Below are 19,032 nucleotides of genomic sequence, written 5' to 3'. Positions count from 1 at the left end.
TAGTCAGTCTCTCAGGTCCTGCTGTATATAAAGAATAATAATTGAACCTGGCTCCTGGCATAATCTTTAATACCTTCAATGAATTGGCAAAACATGTCCACACAACAATATCTCAACATGTGCTCTGTTTGTATAGAAAAAAACAACAACAGAAAAATGTGATTTAAAACAGTAAATAATAAAGCATGACAAGTGCACATTTGTTTCTTACTTGGCCATGAGCACGGCCAATGATGGAATGGCATCCCTAGACAAATTCCCAAATGATAGATTTTCAAGAAGCAACCATTTCCCCAACCTCCACAGCATGTTTTTGAAAACATCACAGTCAAAGTTTTGCTTGGTTTGATAACATACACAGTACCAGACAAATTCAAACACATTCCAGGTCAATAGAACCTAACACATATCCAACCACTCATTAATATTAACATTACGATGATGATGAAGTTCATGATGATGATGATGATGATGATGATGATGATGATGATTATTGTTGTTGTTATTATTATTATTCATCATATATTATTATTAACAACTATTAGTCACATAACATCTGGACTATCTGAGTACAGTTATTTGACTCCTGAATGTCATAATGTTCATAGAATGCTATACTTTCAAATCAAATTAGGCCCACAGGCTATAACTAAGCAGCCCTTTTATGAGCCACTGCATCAGTTTTAAAACGCCTTAATACCCCCCTTTTTTCATTCTTTTTACAATAATGTACAATTGCAGCATATTGTTTACGACAATATTCAGAATACATATACAGTAGCTGGTCACATGACAGTGTAAAGGTTTCTTCCCACATTTTTATGTTGAACTACATTGCATCCGTCGTAGACCCCTGAGTTTTTCTTGTTGAGTTTGTTTAGAAAATGACTCCTCAGTTTCCTCTGTATGCTACGTTGGTGAAAGTAGACGTGGCTCCTTTGTATAATGGATTGTTTCCCTGCAAACAAGAAGAAAGAAGAAAAATAAAACATAAACTGAATGTTGTCTTGGAATCAGTGTCACACTAATAAACAACTTTATGCTGTCAATATTTGTATCTCACCGTGTCCCACTTGGCATTGGCTCGCTCTTCCTCAAATTTGGCAAATTCTTTGCGGTCATGGATGGTGACCAGTAGCTTCCAGATGAGCATGCCAGCCAGGCCCAGCAACAGAATCGCTCCAGCCACTGCCAAGAGCACTACCAGGATATCAGGACCCTTAGGACACTCTGACAATACAGAGACAAGAAGACAGAGGGGGGGGGGGGGAGAGACAGACAGACAGACAGACAGACAGACAGACAGACAGACAGACAGACAGACAGACAGACAGACAGACAGACAGACAGACAGACAGACAGACAGACAGACAGACAGACAGACAGACAGACAGACAGACAGACAGACAGACAGACAGACAGACAGACAGACAGACAGACAGACAGACAGACAGACAGACAGACAGACAAAAACAGACGGTAGGAGGAAAGGAAGAGAGTCAAGTGCATTATATAATCTGAAGAAAATCAACACAACAGACCCTCAAGTCCACTAACATGTATTCTACAGTGTTCTCATCAAGTCAGCTAATTGCTTGTTTTTGACAAGGCGAGGAAGAGCACAGATCCAACTGCACAAGCAGCTGTTTGATATATTTTCTGTTGTAGGGAACTAACTAACTATTTAAGTGTCTAACCAGCCAAGAAACTGACTGACATGACATTCACACAACACATTGTTCCCTTGAATACACACACACACACACGCACACGCACACGCACGCACACACACACACACACACACACACACACACACACACACACACACACACACACACACACACACACACACACACGCGCACCTTACCTGGTTCCTCTACCACATACAGAAATGATTTTCCGCTTTCATCTTCATAATACTGAAAACGCTCTATGCAGTCATTTTCATCCTTATAGGTGCAGTTTACAGCATTCTTATCACGGAAATCTAAGGAAAAAATGGGATATAGATGATATGGATTAGAAAAGAAAGTAAGACAAATTAAGCAGCTAAAGTGACCATATACTGCAGGGGTACTCAACTACAAATCTTGAGGGTCCACAAATCATTTTTTGAATAAGGCAAAGGTCCGTTTTTTTAAAGTCGGTCAATCGAGCCAAGCTTATCAAATTGGATCCCCTCCCAACCCAACCAACTTAATAAAACTGGGGTGCAGAGCAGCGGCGCAAATCTGGGTTGAGGCTAGAGGGGATCCCCTGCGCGCAAAGCATACGCCAACATTTTGAGGGTTTTTTTCTTTTCATTTTCCTCTAATCTAGCTAATTTGACAGTGTTATGTTAATTCTTCATTATTAATAACTTACGATGCATAAGTGGGTTCAGATTCTATTAAATAAGTATTTTTAACTATTTTAACATTTATTTTAATTATTCTTATAAATGACTTTCCTTTTCTACTATGATGATTTGACTGGAATTATTTGACCAATGAAAATTCAATATACTTTGGTTTCATTGGGACACTTTCAATGTAGCCTCGATCTCCAGGCTTTTATTGTTTAGTGTTGCTAAAAAATAAAAGCCTGGCCCAGCGCGTCGGTGTACTCGGTATAAGGAAGTGTTTCACTTCCCAACCAACCAGAGTGCAGTGGGCGTCGCTCGTAATGTTGTGTTAACGGGGCGGGGGTTGACGGACAGATCGGTGAACCAATGGGATCAGCCGCAGTCTCTCGCCGGCTCTTTACACCCGCCCCTCTATACACGAAATCAGGATCGTTGGGGCAGTCTACTTTCAATGTAACCAAATGCAATTCAAAGATACAAGGAACCCTGATAAACTGTAGAACAAGATTGTATATGAGTTTAAAGTCAAGTCTTGATGACACCACTCCAGTAAATTAGTCTACCTCTTTATACAGTGCATTGCATGTGTGCTTGCTTGAGGCTGGGATTGCTGAAGCACTCAGCAGATAAAGGCCATGCAGCATTCAATGTACAGTGTCTTACTTCCTGCATCACCAATCTTGTCCCCCCCCCCCCCGACCTGACCTGACCTCAGAGAGCTATATGGACTGTCCTACCTGAAAACTTGATCTTTTTGGCACTTTTGGCACTTCTTATATTTATTTTTATTTATTACTTTTTGGTTGCACTATGATGTTGGTTTGGTTTGTAAACTGCATGCGCTCCACTGTACCAAACCAAATTCCTAACATGTTTACATGTCATGGCAATAAAGTCTTCTGATTCTGATTTTGAACTAAGTAGCCTACTCGAGTACTGTACTGGATTGATTGATTGATTGATTGATTGATTGAATACTTTATTAGCAGTTTGCAAAAAAAAGAGCACAGGAAAGTACAGTTCAATACAAGGTCTGCTGAGAGGATTTTAAACCCAAGAAAGTCTATGGCTTGTTTCCATTGGGGTCCTTTGTACTCAATTCATCGAAACATTTAATGACAGACAAATATATATACTACTATGCAAAACATCATATAAGCAATTAGAAATTGGACACTGTTTTCAACAAATGCTTTGGACAGCTTTCAACTCTTGCTAAGTTTTTATGCATCACCAAGCTTCCTCTAAACACCCTCAAACATTAACACTATGATGATTTCCTGTGTTTGCGGTCTAGGTGGCGTGTTAGGCCCATGCTATTGTTTTGCTCTCTTTCCTTTTCTTTCATTACACGTGTCGTTGCTGTCGGGCAGAAATCTCCATTTTCTAACATTTTGTGTTTTTTTTCAAGACCATACTTCTACAGCGTCACACAAAAGCATCAAAAGTAGTAGATCTGCAAGCTCTTTTGAGCTTGTAGATCTGCTACTTTTGCTAATTTTTTTTTGAATCCTGAAAAGTAACTGCAGGGGTACTCAACTACAAATCTTGAGGGTCCACAAATCATTTTTTGAATAAGGCAAAGGTCCGTTTTTTTTAAGTCGGTCAATCGAGCCAAGCTTATCAATACAAATCGGATCCCCTCCCAACCCAACCAACTTAATAAAACTGGGGTGCAGAGCAGCGGCGCAAGGCTAGAGTACGCGCGCGCCAATTTTTTTCCCTCTAATCTAGCTAATTTGACACTGTGTTATGTTAATTCTTCATTATTAATAACTTACGATGCATAAGTGGGTTCAGATTCTATTAAATACGTATTTTTAACTATTTTATTTTAATTTATTTTAATTATTCTAAGTGACTTTTTTTTTGCCCAGGGTCCACAGGGAGGTGTCCCGCGGTCCGGTCCTGGACCGCCTGTTGAGTACCCCTGATATACTGTATATAGGTCCTTGTAACACGGTCCCAATTGGACCACACTGAAGTTCTCTGTACCATAATCACAATAACACACTGCTATGCTACGGGTTGGCTTGCAACATACAGTTTTTGGAAGAGTCTTGCTTTTTATCACTGACAAACGTACAAAAATACACTTGAGACTGTGATATATGGTATTAAATCATGGCTATTGGTAATTTAGGGCAACCCCTGTAGCTGTGATATACTGTAATTATGACATACCACAGCCTCTCATGTATTATCTAAGCAATAACTCAGTCAGGCTTGGTGTCATGCTGAACAGCACTGTGATATAACGGCATATATATTAAATACATAATACAATTTATTGCTTTTATAAAAGTATTTCCAAATATGGCATGAAAATTGTGGTCACGTCTCTATTAAAACTCTATTTTCTTTTTCAATTTCAATCACATTGCCTGCACAAATGTTTACTTTTAGATTTTTTTGAGTGCCTGGTGGTTCAGCCAATTTATGCACAGATCATTTACTCATTGTGAGCACAAGGACACAGGTTTGAATATGACTGTCTTGAATGTGTCTCCTCACTCTGTGCCCTTGGACTCTCTGCCCTTGGTTTCCTGTCTCTCTACACCTTTTTTATCAGTTGTTGTGGATTTCACCTTCATCCACAGTCTAGCGTTTACTTACAGCCTAGCGTTTCTCCTCAGCCACCTCAGAGTGATATAGACTTGCACAAACACATTTGGCTTCATTGCCATGATGGTATGCAGTTATTATACCATACTATCACCCAATCACCAGTATGATTTGACCAACCCATTTTATTGCTTATCTGACGTATACTACAGTAGCCTACAATTCAAAGTTTAAACAGCGCTTTAGAATACTCAAAACATTATTCATTCAACAACAAGGATGTTATGTAATAGTATAATAAATAGAAGTATAAGAACTATATAGAAGTATAATAGAAACATAATTTCTCACCCAGATCCTTCACAAGGCTAATTTCATCTCTGCACATTCTGGTGCAAGAGTTTGCATCATTGATGAGCGGTCCTCTCTTGAAGTGCTTACACTCCACACAGTCTCTGCAAACACAACACCAAACCATTATCCAATGTATCTCACAACACATGGCATTGTGATGCGTTGATTGATTGTTGATTGGCTATTTTTGTTGAATGTTTGCCCCAGAATAGGGTTCATGTGGTTAAGTAATTCTGATGACTTGTCTTTTGACTTGTCTTTTATGTTGTTCTCTTTGCGTTTTCTCCAAACTTGTAATCTCGGCACCACTGGAAAAGACAATCTCAACATTCTCAGTGTGTTTTCTGAGAATTAGATAAAAGTAGAAATTAAATTAAAGTCATACGCCCTGAGAGTATTTCTAATGTAATTTGTCTGTCCCTTTGTTCACTGGCAACCGATGTAAAACAGACCGCAAATAACCTGTGTGTCTTTTTTGACAACCATATGAATTTTGAGTTCCACGCAACATTGCAAAAATCAAATTAATCCTTACTTCTCAAGACCTGGAAAAAACTCATGCATGCTTTTGTCTCTATACCACCCTGAGCCGTTCCTTTATTTCTCGACTACAACTATTGCAGAATGGGACTGCCAGAATTCTTACTAACACCAATCGCAGAGCACATTGAAGTGTTGGCCCCACTTCAATGGCTGCCCATTAAGTCCAAAATAGATTTTAAAATCCTTTTAATAACTTATAAAGCATTACATGGGCTGGCCCCACTTTACATCACTGACTTACTGCGCCCAAAGACCAATATGAGATCTCTCAGGTCCTCCGACAAAGGGCTTCTGACCATACCCGCGACCAGACTAAAGACTAAGGGTGACTGGGCCCTTGCAGTGGTGAGCTCCTACACTATGGAACGCTCTACCCTTGGTTGTAAAAATGTTGAGTCAGTTGATGGTTTTAAGAGCTTGTTAAAAACACTTTTGTTTCGTAAGCATTTTCTCTTATGAAGTTTTTGTCTTACTCAATGTTTTGCTTTATTTCTTGACATGTTATTGTTCTTATGAGCCTTGTTTTAACTTGTTTTAACTTGATCGTTTATATTGTGGTCCATTGTACGGCACCTTGTAACATTGTTTTGAAAGGTGCTTTATAAATAAAATGTACTTACTTACTTACTTACTTACTAAGGTTGAGCTATGTTTGCCCCAGAATAGGGACACTAGGGTTAATTTGGTTAAGTAATCCTGATGAATTAATCTTGAGCATAAAGTAATGGAATTACTTCTTGATAGTGCAGGCATCGGGGCAGGTGGGGCATTTGTCACAGGTGGCCCCATAGGCTCCAGGTTGGGTGCACTCACAGATCCCACACACACACTGGCCCCGGCCGCTGCAAAGCATGCCCAAAGTGGACTCGCATTTGTCGGTACGTGTGGTGCAGTTACAGTTAGCTCCAGTCCAGCCAGAATCACAGCGACAGAACCCACAGTCGCATTTTCCATGGCCTGCACAGGATGGAAAGGCATGTTATGGTCAATATAATGTCGTCTATAATATACAAGACTTCATTAGATTGTTTCCCCCCTTTTGTCTTCTTGGTCTTTTGTTTGACTTTACGCACTTGACCAGAATATACATTATTTGGATAATTTGACAAAACCGCAAACATTTCTCTCATGTTTGTTGATGTACAACATAATCACACAGGTGGAGCTGGACAAACAGATCTGTTTACACATTATTCAGTTTTGTAACAGTGAATCATTGCTTGAGAGTGAGTTCCTCAAGTTGCCTCAAGTTGAGTCTAGACAGTAGCCAGACGACTAGGTAGATATCTAATGTCTAGAGCACAACTATTGAGAAGTGGTTACCAAAAATAAAGCATCACAGATTAGCCAGACATCCCTAGACTAACCACGGACAACCACAGACTTCCGTTACAGCCCAGCCAATCAGAGGTTTACCTGACCTTTTGTGATTCAGACCCTCTATCTCTGGAATTGATGATGTAAGATGGTAGGTCTGACCACTTGAGCCTAGTTGAGTCAGTTGCCTATTAACACTAACGTGTCTATAATGTATTGTGCATGTCTAGGCAGCCGTGTTTACGAAAGCTTGTCGTCATCGCACATGAATCACCCACACCTTCAGACAAAGGATCCCCATCACACGCACACACACCCGCACACACACACACACACACACACACACACCCGCACACACACACACACACACACACACACACACACACACACACACACACACACACACACACACACACACACACACACACACACACACACACACACACACACACACACACACACACACACACACACACACACACACACACACACACACACACACACACACACACACCTCTATCTCTCTGAAATAATTTCCTGGTGGAAACTCTGCCGTTGTAGCAGGAAACATACTTATGTAATGATAAAACAGGATCACACGGATAAATCTCCTATCACAGGAACTGGGTGTGCTCTTATACCCAGGATACGTTCAAACTGCCCACACTGTGGCATGTTAAGAAATGCCTCAGACACAATGCCCACACAGCAGCCCCGTTCTCACAGGAAACAAAACATGATTTGGCAATGAATGACTAAAGAGTGACATAACTGAGTCACACAGCTGAGCTGGAGCAGAGTGGAGGAGTGGTGGGTTTAAGGGCCACTAATCCAAGAGCTCTGGGGAATCTTCTGGCATGGTTAATGTCACGTTAAACAAACTCCTCCATCCAATTCAATCATCCAGTTCCCCAGTTACCTCCCTCTCATACCCTCACTGTCTCTCTGAGCTAAGAGAGTCCTTTACCGAGAAACCAGCTACGTAAGTAGCTACAGGTTAGGTAGTCTCACTGGTTAACGGTTAATGGTTAACAGTACTTTTACATATCACAGCATGGTTGCAAGCCGGTGAAGCATAATATAGCACAAACCAAAGAAAACATTTATTCACTAGCATATATGTTGCAGTATATGAATAATGTTTATGACCTGCATAGTTATCTCAGGCATATAAAGATAAAGCTTGACATTAGCCAGTCCTGCTCTCATTGCCTCATTTGTTGTAACGTTGAGTCACAGACATAAGAGGGAGCATTCTGGCTTACATCACCTTCCTGTCTTTGAGGCTGCATAATAATCCTGCCCATTAATGACATTCCTGGACTTCAGGGAATGTAAATGTTGGGGTCCATGAAAGAGGGAAGATACGCTACGCATACTGTATACAGAGCAGAAGAGCAAGAAAAAGAAAATATTTAGATGGCAAACGATACTGTAAATAAATTAGGAGAAATAAAGTGAGTAGTTACGGAGACAAATTGAAAGGAAAGAGAGGGGGAGAGTGTGTGTGTGTGTGTGTGTGTGTGTGTGTGTGTGTGTGTGTGTGTGTGTGTGTGTGTGTGTGTGTGTGTGTGTGTGTGTGTGTGTGTGTGTGTGTGTGTGTGTGTGTGTGTGTGTGTGTGTGTGTGTGTGTGTGTGTGCACTTGCGCGCGTGTGTACAGCATGTGTGTAGGAGAGAGAGAGAGAGAGACAGACAGACAGACAGAGGAATGCTAACTTCTGTTCTCTCTTGCGTCCTGTTTATGGACCCTGGGGGCACGCTTGTTGAATCGTGCTTCCAGTCTCCTTGTAGAGAAAGAATTAAACGCTGACTGTGACTGCTTATTTCTTTGTTGGGCTTCAGGGTTCATGGGAGCTGGGGCCTATAGGGATAGTATTATCCCTATAAGCCAAAAGAAAATCACATCATGACTGTACAACTCCGGTCATACAGGAAGTCACAGTGTTTGTGTGATCTCAATGAAAATAATTCATGTTAGCTGTTAGTTTGCATGACGCTGGCTCTTAGTTTGAACTTAAGTAAGATTCATACAAAATGTGGGTATTTATTTAGGTAGTGAATCATAGTGCGAGTTACTCCCTTTCAACTGAGCCCACTATTATTCATGCATGATATTGTGAGTCATAACAGCCTGGGTTTTAGACTCAATCAGCTACACTTTCCAACTACATCAAAATAGGACAGAGTGTATAACATCAAAGCTTGACCGGCTTAGGGGGATTATTTCTGTTTGATCAATTGATCGATCGGCTCCTCTCCCTTAAATATACCAGAAAGTCCACACAGGTGCAACACTATTGCATCAAATTGCTTAAAGGCAAGAGTCAAGAACAATTAAATGTAATAGTTGTGATTGCGTAACTGTGGTGTAATGTGCAGACCTGCAACAGGGAGGGATGCCACCGCATGCCTCATCTCAGTTTGTTAAGAATCTTGATTAAGATAAAGCACTAGCAACAGTTGCTGTTTTCCACTCCAAACCTTCTTGTTTAGCCATTTACAAAACACACAAGATGTATGAAAAGGAAGCCTCATCTTTCATGCTCAACACTGAACAGAAAGTACAGATTTTTATGGAGCATCGCGGTAGTAGGTAGGCATGGAAGTCAAGCCGGAATGGATACAGACACCCTCCAATTGCATACGGCTATTATCCTAATACTTAATTTACGTGGTCTATTTAAGCAGACCGTCACTCACTCTAACATGCTCACCATATCTCGCCGCTACCTCCGGGGCGTTGTGATTTCAGAGACTGTGTCACGCTTCCACAGATTGCATCACAGGAGCAGAGCCACATAATATAATGCAATATCATTGCAATACATGGTTTTCATGTTGACTGTCTGAATGAATTGGGTACAAACAATGATACAAAACTAATAATAATAATAATAATAGCACAACTCTGGTTATTGGCATCTGAATTTTGTAAGTGTTCTATACCAGGTCATTTGATAGGAACAGGTCAGTGTTTAGTTAGTACTGTACCAAGGTAGTTTTTTATAGACCAAGTACGTGCACTGTCATGACATACTATAGCACTTGATGCTAAACATCTACTCACTCACCTGAACACAGTTCCCCTTTGAATCGCAGGCAGTTGAAATCGTCACATTCGCAGTACTTGCCCCAGACTTCTCCAAAGCCACTTCTTTGGCAGGAGCACTCTCCACACACACAGTCCCCTCTCCCATTGCAGACAGGACTTTCTGGATTTGGGCTGCAGTTAGCATCATCGGATGGACTGTAATCCCCATGAGCGCACTCACAGCGTGGACCCAGACGCCCCTGGTGACACTGACACACGCCGCATTCATATGTTCCATTCCCTTGGTTACAGATGGGGCTATCAGCTTCCGCCTGAGCCTCACAGTCACACTCGCAGGCAAATTCCACAGTGACCTCCAGGGCATCCTTGAAGCCCCGAGGTTTGATCGTAAACGTACGGCTCTTCTCCTTTGGGCAGCCACGCAGCCGAGCCTCCACACTGAATTCCACCTATAAGGAGAAAATGTGTCTGTGATCTTGGCAGGGGTCATCAATATGTACGTACAAGGACCAAATGTGTCTGTGGAAAGACTTGTCCTTGTCCGTGGGATTTTTTTAATTTAGTTTTTACACCTCATCACAATGTTCTTATTTTGATCATAAGACCCAATTACTGAATGTCGGTCTCCAGGTTTTCTTCAGAATGTAGGAGTCCACTGGTACAGTGGTTCTCAAACGTTTTATTTTCAAGGACCCCCATGACTCTGAAAGTGTACAAATAGAATTGGTTCCAATTGTACACTCTATTTGTACACCCGTATACAGGTCCATTTGGTTCCATTTGTACACTCTCAGAGTAACAGACCTGTAATGGTTATTTAGAGCTAGCTCTTTATGTGTTTGTCTACTCATTTTGCATGTCCATGGCAAAAACTGAATTTGACAAAAATGTCCACTACAAGCTAGCATGGCGATGACCCCTGTCTATGGGTGTTTTGTGTGGATGAAACTACTTTAAGCCTAGCGTCCCTTTTCAAAACATTTTCAAAAATAGCAGATCTTGAGGATCACAGTGTGAGCTTGTAGATCGTCAATTTTTTGTGGTTAAGTGGTTAAGAATTTCGCCTTTGCTAACAACTAAATAATTAATAATTTAATTATGTAATTTTGATACATACTGTGTCTCCAATCTTGAGGTCAGAGCAGGACTTGCGCCCAGGGGTGACCACTCCACCCAGGCAGGATGCGTTAAAGGACAGGGATAGCTCGTCTGGGACATCTACCAGCTCCAGTTCCACCTTAGAGCGGATCTTCTGCTCAGACAACAGACATAAGTGAGAGGTCACTGAAATTGTAATAATTCACCAATGTTCTGCTAAATTTAGCAACAATGTATTGTACATTTAATTTGAATATGCACCATGTACCAGAAATGTAGGAAGACAATTTACTTTGAATAAGATTTTCAGAATATGTACATAAAAAAAAAGAATGCATTAAAGGTGAAATGAAGTCCCTTTATACAGTATATACAGACAAATAACCCTCACATCATACGCATCCTGAATGAGTTCAATAACATTCCCAGAATCTGAAGCGAGTGTCCCCACTGTTGAGCCTGGAATGAGTTGGCTGAAGCTCTAAACAGAGAGATCAATGGTGCATGTCAGGAACAAAGAGATACATTGTTTTTCTTAATGATAACACACATGTCCATACTATGACACATGCTGTAAATCATCTTTACCTGGTAGAGGTCCATCATAATGCTGGTCACAGCAAAGACCAGGTTGATATTATTATCAGACATTTTCTTACTCATGAGTGCCAGAGAGGGGTAGTCCTGAGAAAAAGAAGCAAGTGTTATTATTAGTCCTTAAAAAGTAATTCAAGCCAACACCTAAAAAAAAAGCATTCTGAATTTCTGAGGCAAACATTCCTGACCAGCACAGTAGACTTGTTATAGTTGTTGTTGCTATCAAGGTGACAAAGGCCATCGTTGGGTTGGACCAGTCCAGCTATGCGTCCATCCAGTGCAATGTGAGTATCAGCATCTGTGGTGAACACCAGCAGGTGGGATGCATCTGGACGCCAGCCAATCTGATCCTAGAAGAGATTGAAAGAAGGATAAGAGAAAACTATGAGCAGCCTGATCTCATGCCGTAGTTATGTCCACCAGGCCAAAGGCAAGGGGGAGATTATGTTAAAGGAGTAGTTCACCCAAATAATGACTTATTTTATATCAATTACTCACCCCATGAAGCCTTGAATTCATGGATATTTTTTAGTTTTTGTCGCATTCCTAAGCCAATAATTTGATGGCGTCTCCTACCGGCTAATGTATCCGGTAGGAGACACAAAGGAGACTCTTTGTGTCTCCTACCGGAAATACACACGTCATTAAATTATTGGCTTAGGAATGCGACAAAAACAAAAAAATCTCCATGAATTCAAAGTGTCATGGGGTGAGTAACTGATAGAAAATAAGTTTTTTTGGGGGTGAACTACTCCTTTAATGCCCCTGTCTGTTTGTTTGTTATCTGGAGCTAATCTTGCAAACTGCTGGACCGATCAGTGTAACATTTCTTCTAGACGTTGCCAGTAGGCTGAGGAAATACCTCCACACATTTCTTCACCGTTTGAATTTTATTATGGAAATGAATAGCAGGCGGATCAGCCTGAAATCATGCACAAATATGGAGTCACAAATCATAGATATGTCAGAGATGATGACAGACGTCATAAACCGGACACCCGGCCTGGCGGAGCTACAATGCACTCCATTTAGTGCATGAACCTCTCTAGTTGTCCTATGCTGCAACTTGGGCAGGTACTGTACCAGAGGCGCACACATGCTGACTCCCAAGCCAGTCTTTTGCATTCCATGTTGACACTGAAGGAATGCAGATGATTTGCAGATGGAATGAAGACTAAGTACGTGGTAGTCCACCTACCTACTGTACACCTTATCCCGACCCAAACCCTTACTTTAACCATTAGCTAGTCTCATGTAGCCAGACGTTCAGCGATCTCGCCTACTGATATGTCTGGTACATATGAATTCAATGAATGGGCTAAAACTGGGTTGGAACAATTCAGAGATTAAATAACAGCATTGCAGAACTAATGCAAAGACTTTAGGGTGGAATATTTTCTCCACCATCCAAGCCCACAATGAATGTATTTTTCGCCAGATGTATCAGTAGTAAGTCTGATCTGAGGCAACGTGAGACTAGGCATAACCATACACCAAACCCTTACCTAACCTTAACCTTAAAGGAGAATTTTGGACTAAAGTTTTCTTACCTTTTCTATGACGTTATGATAGCTTTTTTATTTTATTTTTTTGGTGAGATCTGACGTTCATAGTGACAGAACACTATGCAACCAAAAAAAAAAAAAAACAGAAGTCTCGCTAGACGAGATTGAAATCTCGAGATTTCAATCTCGTCTAGCGAGACTTCTGTATTTAAAAAAAAATTTGGGACTGTTCTGTCACTATGAACGTCAGATCTAAAAATAAAAAATAAAAAATAAAAGCTATTAAAATATGTGATCTAACCTAAGGCCTATCCGTGCACCTTTTAAGCTGTGGCGGCTCAGGGGTGGAGTTATGAAAATGTTCTACTGTACCATTCATCCTAAGATATCATAACGTCATAGAAAAGGTAAGAAAACTTTAGTCCAAAATTCTCCTTTAAGAAGGTTACCTTATTTGGAACAGTGTACACATCTGCATTCTTCTGGCATCAACATAGTATGCGGACGGTTGCCTTTGGCATCAACATGGTGTGCAAAATATTAACATAGTATGCAAAAGGTTGCCGTCTACGTCAACATAGTACCGAAAAGGTTGGCATCTGGATGCCAAAGGCACCTGTCATATAACACGCAAAAAGGAGAACACGGTGTGCGAGTGCACAAATCTGTTTGTTTATTTGAACATGTGAATACATGAGCATTTAAGTGTGAATGTACTGTACATGTGCAACTCTGCATGCACACATTTTTCATACCTTGCACACCACTGCCTGCATGACAGCATCAAAGCCACCCTCTGGTGTGTCTCTGTTTCTGGATACCTGCTCCTTGTTCACCTCCTCAGTGAAGCGTTCCACCTGCTCTGTCAGTGACAGCACATGCTTGAATCCAAACTGAGCCCTGCATGTAGTCCCAATTCTATACAAATCCAAAGAGAGACAAGGGTATGTATGGTGGTGGGGGTATGATACAAATATATCATAATGCATATATACTCTCAAAATATTATTTGAGAGAAGTGTAATGGTTGGAAATTACATTTAGTTAGCAAATAAAGCATTTAATTTCAAAACTCTACAGTATATATAGTTTACATATATATATACACACACACACACACACACACACACACACACACACACACACACACACACACACACACACACACACACACACACACACACACACACACACACACACACACACACACACACACACACACACACACACACACACACCAAATGCCTTGTGCACACTAAATATAGAAACATATGCAAGGGAAGTAACTTTATATTTCATATTTTGTGAAATATTTATTAACTTTTTAAAAATGTAATAATTTATAATGGAAGATAAGGGTGATGACTGATGTCACAGTACTAACGCCATAGATGACATCATAGACTGATCAAATGAAGTCTGAGATCTGACATTCACTCGGTTTTTAGACCCACCAGCAGACATAGAGCTGAGAAAAAGGAACTGAAATCTCAGCCATATGTATTTGTGTACCATAGAACTGGCTAGAGCTCTCTCATCATTATTCTACTGTAAGTATTTGTCTCATCATCAGCAAGAACTGCACAGTGATGGTGAAGAAAGAGAACTTGCGGACAAACCACACGTCATTTGACTAGACATTTCCAGCAGACAGAGAACTGAGAAAAATTAATAAATCTCTCTCTATATGGGTCTGGTTATTACATCCAGCTTTATTTATCATATATATATAAGTTTAAAAGTTAAATTCAAAATTAAATAACACCTATAACATTCAGTACTGAGTTGTTTTCACGCCAGTAAATTATTTAGGCACTGTCTGGTCACATTTTTTTAAATTGTGAATGCCTGATTTTAAAACATCTCACATCTAGAGTTCGGGCCGCTATGTGGCCCTCACACCTATGTCGCACCGCCGATCCGACCGGCTCTAAGTCATAGTGTTGGGGGCTTTGTCAGAGTACCCGTTGTACCCACCTGTCTGTGTCCCATATATGGAGATCTCTGCCAAACATCCGACTGAAAACCAGGGGCGTCCATGCTTTTGCGGTGGCTGCCCCCAGGCTCTGGAATAACCTTCCCCTTCACATTAGATCCGCACAGCCCATCAAGGCTTTTAAGTCCTCGATTAAGACCCATTTTTTCGACTTGGCTTTTAATCGGGTTTGTTTATGGTTATGTCTGAGTCATAGTGACGTAGCCGTGGGCCTGCAGAATGTGCACATATATGGGCGTATCAATTTGTTTATGTCTGAGTCAGAGTGAGGTGGCCGTGGTCTGACGGCCTTCCTGCCCTCCCATTAGCCAATTTTAATATAGGATCATTTGCAGTGGCCAGGATGTTATGAAATCTATTATCCAAGTCCTCCTCCTACTCCAATTAAGGCTATCTAAATAATATGTGAAAACATGATCTTCACCTACCCAAGACAAGGGTTTTTGACCTCCTCAGGGGAGAGGTACATGTATGGTGACACAGGTTTGTCTACAAAGGCTCCAAAGCCCATGCGCAGGTTACTTGTTTTCTTGGCCATGGCTGCAGCCAACCCTTTGCCCAAGGTGCGAAGACTAACCAAGTCATCCCTCATAGAGAAAGAAAGGTCCATCAGATAGTAGAGATCCACTGGGTAATCCTCAACCTGCTTCACTGACACAGTGAAATGCCTGGCATCATCTGAGAAAGAAATAACAATGAAAATTGTCATCTTCATGGTAAACATGTTTTAGAGTAGAGTTATTATAGCTACAATTGAAGATTCACAGTTTGAAATTAGGGTTATGATCAACATATTGATCGGGTCGTCCTCTCTCTAGATATACTATAACTCTGGATGGATTGGCCAAGTGAGTGGCCGTGCAGAGTGGTGCGAAGTGTGTGTGTGTGTGTGTGTGTGTGTGTGTGTGTGTGTGTGTGTGTGTGTGTGTGTGTGTGTGTGTGTGTGTGTGTGTGTGTGTGTGTGTGTGTGTGTGTGTGTGTGTGTGTGTCGTGCAGTGTCTGGTACCTGGTCTCAGCACCATGTGGACCTTCTGAGGCCTTATCTGAGTGACATGAGCTGACCCTGATGCTTTGTCACTCAGAGGTGTGTCCTTCTGGACATTCAGGGAACTGAGGGGAAACTCCACAGCCGTTGCAGCACACCCCCCATCCAGCAGGTTCTGTTTCAGGTCACAGCGGGACACACTGGAGCCCCCCTTTCCAAAGTCCTGCCCCCATGAAACAGCCAGGTAATGTTTGCACAGCATTCTTAACAATGAAACACATTACATTACTTAATGAAGTTCAATGGAAGCGGAGAAGATAAGGCGTGTAATGGATAAAGGAGAAGCAATAACAGTATGGAATGTTGCAGGGGGTCATGTTCTAACATGCAATGTTGAGCTAAGGACGAGGTACAGCCTGGACCTGTGTGTGTGTCTGTGTGTGTGTCTGTGTGTGTGTGTGCGTGCGTGCGTGCGTGCGTGCGTGTTTGCGTGTGATATTCTCACCTCCTGAGAGCACCAAGCACAGCTGGGGTTAATAGCCAAACATTGACGACAATCGCTCACTCCTCTTGATGTACAGATGTTGGAGCCTGAGATAAATGCACCAACACAAACGTAATGCAGTGACAACCCATAATAACTTCTTTAGAGAAGCAGCACTTTGCATGTCATATCTACTACATTAACCACATTTCGTGGGAAATCCTGTTTCAAAAACATGTCCAGATCAACAGATAAGCGGGTCACAAAAATGTGTTCCTTACAACAGTGGTTCTCAAACAAACTGCAAATCGAAATGTTTGTGCCATGCAGGGACGACCCCCATTAATAGAGAGGATTTTTGATGTTGTTAGATTTCATGTATTACAACTGTATATCCTACTGTAGTAGGTGGGGTGAGTCAAACCTATGATCTAAACAGTCTGCATTCTCTACTTCTAGCCAGTGAAATTATAGTGAAATTAAAACTCTCCTCATTTTGCTGGGGACCCACCATGGGTCCCCGGACCCCACTTTGAGAACCACTGCCATACAAGAGCCTTGCAAGAGCAGACATTTAAATAAATACTTAAATGCAATTTATACTACCAATGATGACAAGTGTGAATTTTCATAAGCTATACTTCATAAGTGTATGATACACAGTGGTGTAAAGTAACTAAGTACATTTACTCAAGTACTGTACTTTTCTACTCCACTACATCTCAATGGCAAATATTGTAATTTTACTCCACTACAATTATTTGAAAACTTTAGTTTAATACTAGTTACTTTGTAGATTTAGATTAGTATTACAAAACATACATTAACCACTTCAGCCCTATATATTTCGGAAATTTGAAAATAGCAGATCTGCTATTATCAAAAGATGCATACATTTTATACATTTGAAAAGTTGTGAAATGCGACGTTCTGTATATGAGCACAAAGTATATTTTGATGCCAATACTTTTATACTTTTACTCAAGTAAATTTTGATGTAATATCAGACTTTCACTTGTAACAGAGTATATTGCAGTATCGATACTTTTACTTAAGTAAAACATGTGAGTACTTTTTCCACCACTACAGATACATGATTCCCAACAGAACGTATTGTCAGGTTAGGTGCAACGTATGTACAGCAGGCTAATAGGTGTGTCCCATGGAGCAAACAAGTGGGATAGTCTACAAGATCCCGAGTATTTTCACTCCCTTATAAGGTAATACGACCAAAAGTTCCAAGCGAGTGTAGCGACTTATAAACAAGAGGATAAATCTCGTAGGCTACTCATAATGTTTTTGTAAGAGTACCAAGTGAACGATAAAATAAACGTTAAACATAAACTTAGTCTAATAATAGACAGCAGTCTACAGCTAATACTTTCACCGTTTAAAAGTACATTTTAGTAGCCTGGTACATTCGTAAAAAGTTTTGATCACAACCTAAAGAATGAGATCCCACTTACCGAAAGCATTTGAAGCGACTGCTAATAATATGGTCAATATAACTAGTCTGTCTAATAAAGTTCCCATGTCTGGAACGCAACTCTCCTGCCTGTTGTGCTGGATGTTCTGCCTCTGCTGATTCTTGCCACTGTTGCCACACCACAACTTACCTCTGATTGCAAAACCCATGTACCGCCTGGATACATATGATTGGGTCATCATAGCCTATAGCCTATCGTTTTGAAATGAACCCCTTCGCTTTATTCAGAGGATTCAGTGCGAAATAGAATATTATTATTATTTTAATCTAATTAAATTGAATTAAACGTTTATTCTGAAATAACAGTAATTTATTTTAAAATAAGCCTATAAAGGGGAATAGGAGAAATCAGACAACGCACTAAACAGTCATAGACAGTCATTTGTTCAGGCTTTGGTTTTCTATCATTTTAGACCCAACTAAAGCCTGGATTGTGTACACACACACACACACACACACACACACACACACACACACACACACACACACACACACACACACACACACACACAGAGAGAGAGAGAGAGAGAGAGAGAGAGAGAGAGAGAGAGAGAGAGAGAGGGGGGGGGGGGAGAGGGGGGGGATTTATGAGATAGATAGATAGATAGATAGATAGATAGATAGATGGATGGATGGATGGATGGATGGATGGATGGATGGATGGATGGATGGATGGATGGATAGATGGATGGACAGTTATATCAG

The 19,032-nt window shown here is 40.9% G+C and overlaps 1 protein-coding gene across 1 annotated transcript; it reads right to left on the bottom strand.

Annotated features, from left to right (window-relative positions):
• Window positions 1–52: 52 nt before the first annotated feature.
• itgb3a (integrin beta 3a) lies at window positions 53–18,447 on the bottom strand. The gene is made up of 15 exons (XM_080446215.1): window positions 18,308–18,447; window positions 16,863–16,948; window positions 16,379–16,580; window positions 15,801–16,050; window positions 14,132–14,294; window positions 12,060–12,221; window positions 11,863–11,958; window positions 11,666–11,755; window positions 11,294–11,428; window positions 10,196–10,625; window positions 6,541–6,763; window positions 5,261–5,364; window positions 1,868–1,987; window positions 1,064–1,230; window positions 53–958 (listed from the first exon to the last, which is right to left on the bottom strand). The coding sequence occupies exons 1-15, from the start codon at window positions 18,372–18,374 to the stop codon at window positions 893–895; spliced, it is 2,361 nt and encodes a 786-aa protein (XP_080302341.1). The 5' UTR covers window positions 18,375–18,447; the 3' UTR covers window positions 53–892.
• Window positions 18,448–19,032: the final 585 nt, after the last annotated feature.

Source organism: Gymnoscopelus braueri, assembly GCF_963280865.1.
Source record: "Gymnoscopelus braueri genome assembly, chromosome: 13".
Lineage (NCBI taxonomy): Eukaryota > Metazoa > Chordata > Actinopteri > Myctophiformes > Myctophidae > Gymnoscopelus > Gymnoscopelus braueri.
Note: the sequence above shows the minus strand (reverse complement) of the source record. Positions and strands in the feature narration are given on the sequence as shown.

Coding starts and splice junctions, on each gene's coding strand:
- itgb3a (XM_080446215.1), bottom strand. CDS start 18,374: ATGGGAACTTTATTAGACAGACTAGTTATATTGACCATATTATTAGCA. Junction 6,764..10,195: donor CAAAGGGGAACTGTGTTCAG/GTGAGTGAGTAG, acceptor CATCCTGTGCAG/GCCATGGAAAATGCGACTGT. Junction 5,365..6,540: donor GATGCCTGCACTATCAAGAA/GTAATTCCATTA, acceptor TTGTGTTTGCAG/AGACTGTGTGGAGTGTAAGC.